The sequence below is a fragment of the Myodes glareolus genome, chromosome 9 (genome assembly GCF_982192425.1).
Source record: "Myodes glareolus chromosome 9, mMyoGla1.1, whole genome shotgun sequence".
NCBI classification, from domain to species: domain Eukaryota; kingdom Metazoa; phylum Chordata; class Mammalia; order Rodentia; family Cricetidae; genus Myodes; species Myodes glareolus.
Genome location: NC_142034.1, coordinates 50,187,309 through 50,191,306, shown reverse-complemented (window position 1 = coordinate 50,191,306; position 3,998 = coordinate 50,187,309). Strand labels below are relative to the sequence as shown.

The window sequence follows — 3,998 nt, the reverse complement described above, 5'->3', positions numbered from 1 at the left end:
AGAGTCAGGGGTTTTGTTTGCTTGAGACCAGTCTTGAATACCTAAGGTGAGCATCTTATTAATTGGTGGGTGATTTTTTTCCCCACACGGTTTTTCTTTGCTAGACTAATCTACAAAGTCTAAGTGTACAAACTCTGGATTTAGCTGCATTAAAGACTGCCAATCTTTAAAGATACATGCAGTCAGACTTGGTTGTAGCATTCCAAAGAAAGTTGCTTAGATACCTTTAAGTTTCTCCTGTTTCATCAGCTTTGAAACATGTAATAGATTCACTAGTCAGTGCTATACAGAATCCCAGAATGATGTGTGTGTGTGTTTGTCTGTGTGTGCACATACATGTGACTTTGGACACTGATTACATAGATTAGCATCTGATAAGGTGAACATTTGAAAACTCTCTAGAATATTGGGGCCTCTGAGAAGAGTGGAGGTTATAGACTTCTATCTAAGGCAAAAATGCAAAAGTTTTCTACAGTATGTTGTCCCCTTCCCGTAATTCTTTCATCTGACTGAACTGACAGAATGAAGCTCATGTTATGAAATTTTAGTTGTTTTACACAAAATCTGCAGATTTTAATAATATTTATAGAATATCTTATTACCACCAAGAATTTTTCCAAAATTGATGTCGGAGTCTAACCCAACTGAATTGTAAATCAAGTGGTCATGCCTTTCAATTGAAGTGGGGAATTTTACAACATTTAAGTTGAAGAAATCTATATCAATTTGGGCACCAGGCAACAAACTTTCACTGAACAAAATCATAATTCATAACAGATACTGGCCCTAGTTAGAGAATAAAAAATTGTAAATAACCAAATAGAATTATGTCATATAAGACCTCTAATGCATGTAGATTACAATTTATATGATGGAAGCTTAAAGCAGTGATCAAAATAATAAGTGCATTGGATATAAGTAGAATGATATGAGACATGAATGAAGTTCTTACTTAGTGTTGGGAGATGGTAAATTTAGCTGGGTAGGTGATAAGCAATACCTTTGCATACAAATAAAGATTAACCAAATAATGGAGGAGAAGAGGGAAGGAAGTGATAGTAAAGTAGATGAGCAACTCTAAAATGGGGAAGGGGAAGAGTTTTAACCCAAGCATGTGTTAAGAGAAAAAAGCAAGTGTCACTGTGAGACAATATGTTGAAAGCACTGGCACATGTGAGATATTGAAACAGTGTTTGTGTCCCTAATAGGAGCTTTTTCTTATCCTTAGAGCAATATTGGCAATGTGAAGAATAAATCAGACAAGAGCTGATTGAACACCTCTGTTAGAATGCATAAATAAAGCATGCTGATAGAGAAGAGAAACAAAAGGGACAAAAGAACATGGACATGAATTGAATTTGCTTCTGTGTTCCAGTAAAGACAAAAGGTGATCCTGATATTTGAATATCTAATGGAAAGTGATGGATGAAACAGGAAGATAATAAAGGGGTGACTCTGAGTAATTTGTAATACTAGTTCAAGATAGTAAAAAATGAATGGATCAACATTCAGAGATTTCTGATTCAGACCTGTATTTTTTTCACTATATAATGGAAAAATTGAGAGGTAGGAGAATGAGGAATTCTCTGGAAGGCAGCAAAGTGAAAACATGAATTTCATCCAGGGCTTTTGAGCTCCTGATACCTGTAATAAATGCAGTGGGAAGAAGATTATTAGTGAATAGTGGAACAGAAATTTGTATGATACAGAGACATACACATCTGAGATTTAAATGGTAATCTAAGTCATTGGAGTATGTGTGTTTTTCTTTACACACACACATACACACACACACACACATATAAAATGATGACAAAGTTTAACAAATTTTACAGTAATATCAATATACAAAATGACAGCAAATTACAAATGAACAAATTACAGATGAGCAGGCAGTAGGAGAGAGAAGCATTAGTACCATTGGATTGGAGTAGAAAATGCATACATATCTCTTAAAAAGGATGGGAGATGAAATCATGTTAAGAAGAACTTGGAAAAAATCAATGATGATTATAATAATTAAAGACATTAGGAGATTGAGGATATAGTCACTCTAATCATTTCAGATCTGTTTTTGTACAAAATGTATCTTAAATATGTGTTTGTTTTGTTTTTGATTTTAAAGGATCCTAATATTTCCTCATTCAGATACCAGATAATAAGAATGATAATGAAAAACCAAACTGTCATCTCTCACTTCATCCTCCGGGGCCTGCCCATCCCCTCAGAGCACCAGCACCTGTTCTATGCCCTGTTCCTGGCCATGTACCTCACAACTGTCTTGGGGAACCTCAGCATCATCATTCTCATTCTACTGGACTCCCATCTTCATACACCCATGTACTTCTTTCTCAGTAATTTGTCCTTTTCTGACTTCTGCTTTTCCTCTGTCACAATGCCCAAATTACTGCAGAACATGCAAAGCCAAGATCTGTCCATCTCCTATGTAGGTTGCTTGACACAAATGTATTTTTTCCTGTTTTTTGCAAGCATGGAAAACTTTCTCCTTGTCATCATGGCCTATGACCGCTATGTGGCCATCTGCTTTCCCCTTCATTACACCAGCATCATAAGCACCAAGCTCTGTGTGTGTATGGTAGCACTGTCCTGGGTATGTACCATGTTGTATTCCATGTTGCACACCCTCCTCTTGGCTAGATTATCATTCTGTGAGAATAACATAATCCCTCACTTTTTTTGTGACACATCTGCCCTGCTCAAGTTGGCCTGCTCTGACATTTTTATTAATGAACTAATGATATTTATCTTGGGAGGGCCCATTGTTGTCATCCCATTCTTACTGATAATTGTATCTTATGTAAAAATTGTCTGTTCCATCCTAAAAGTTTCATCTGCTCAGGTTATCCAGAAGGTTTTTTCTACCTGTGGTTCCCACCTGTCTGTAGTCTCACTGTTTTATGGGACAATTATAGGTCTCTACTTATGTCCATCAGCCAATAACTCTACTGTGAAGGAGACAGTCATGGCCATGATGTACACAGTGGTAACTCCCATGCTGAACCCATTCATCTACAGCCTGAAAAACAGAGATATAAAAGAAGCCCTGATAAGAATCCTTTGCAGGAAGAAAATCTCTTTATAATGGCAAAACTGAGATTTTTACTTTAATTTCTCTAGTAAATACATTGAGAATAATATTAAAATATATATCCACAGTTGTATTCACACAAAAGAACATACTCCATAATAATTTCATTAGCAAAAGGGAGTTTTGTAAAGTAATTCAGTTAGGCAAAAATGTTGGTGGGTGCTGCTCATTTGTTTCTGGGTTGCCGAGACCCAAAATAATTACACAGAAACTATATTATTTGAAACATTTCTTGGCAAATAGCTTAAGCTTATATCTTAAATTAACCGATCTCTATTTACCTGTCTACCACTTATCATGTCCTACAGGCAGGGTTTTCATCCAGTGTGTGTCTTTAGCAGTGACTACTTGGCGTCTCACTGACTCTGCCTTCTTTCTTCCCCTGTCTTCTTGGAATTCCTTCCTTGTTCTATTCTACTAAGCCAATACCCAGAACAGTTTTATTTTTTTAACCTATAAAAGCAACACATACAGAAGGAATCCAACACCATTTCCCCATTTTCTGGTACAAATGAAAAGGAAGGCTTTAACTTTAGCATAGTAAAATTATATATAACAAAACAGGTATCAAGTAAGAATTACAGTTACAATATTTATATCTACTTTTTTCTTTATCATAACTAAGGAAAACTATAATTATAATTATCTATTCTTCAATTTCTTTGAAGAGCCCAAAAGAATATAATATTATATAAGTTAACAAGAAGTGCATGACGTAAGTACAGAGAGACATTTCATTGTACAAGCTGCTAAACTAAACTTGCAAACATTATTTAAAGTTATCTTGACTTCAAAATTTAGATCTAAGGATATGTTGCTTTGTAAAAGAGGTTCTACTTTTGTCTTCACAGAGGACGAGAACCTCTGAATTCCTTCCAGACTCATGTGG

At 35.5% G+C, this 3,998-nt stretch overlaps 1 protein-coding gene across 1 annotated transcript; it reads left to right on the top strand.

Moving 5' to 3' along the window:
- The first annotated feature begins 2,161 nt into the window (after window positions 1-2,161).
- LOC148120902 (olfactory receptor 1468-like) lies at window positions 2,162-3,103 on the top strand. The gene has a single exon (XM_087909566.1). It carries the CDS (start codon window positions 2,165-2,167, stop codon window positions 3,101-3,103), a length of 939 nt encoding a protein of 312 aa, XP_087765692.1. The 5' UTR covers window positions 2,162-2,164.
- Window positions 3,104-3,998: the final 895 nt, after the last annotated feature.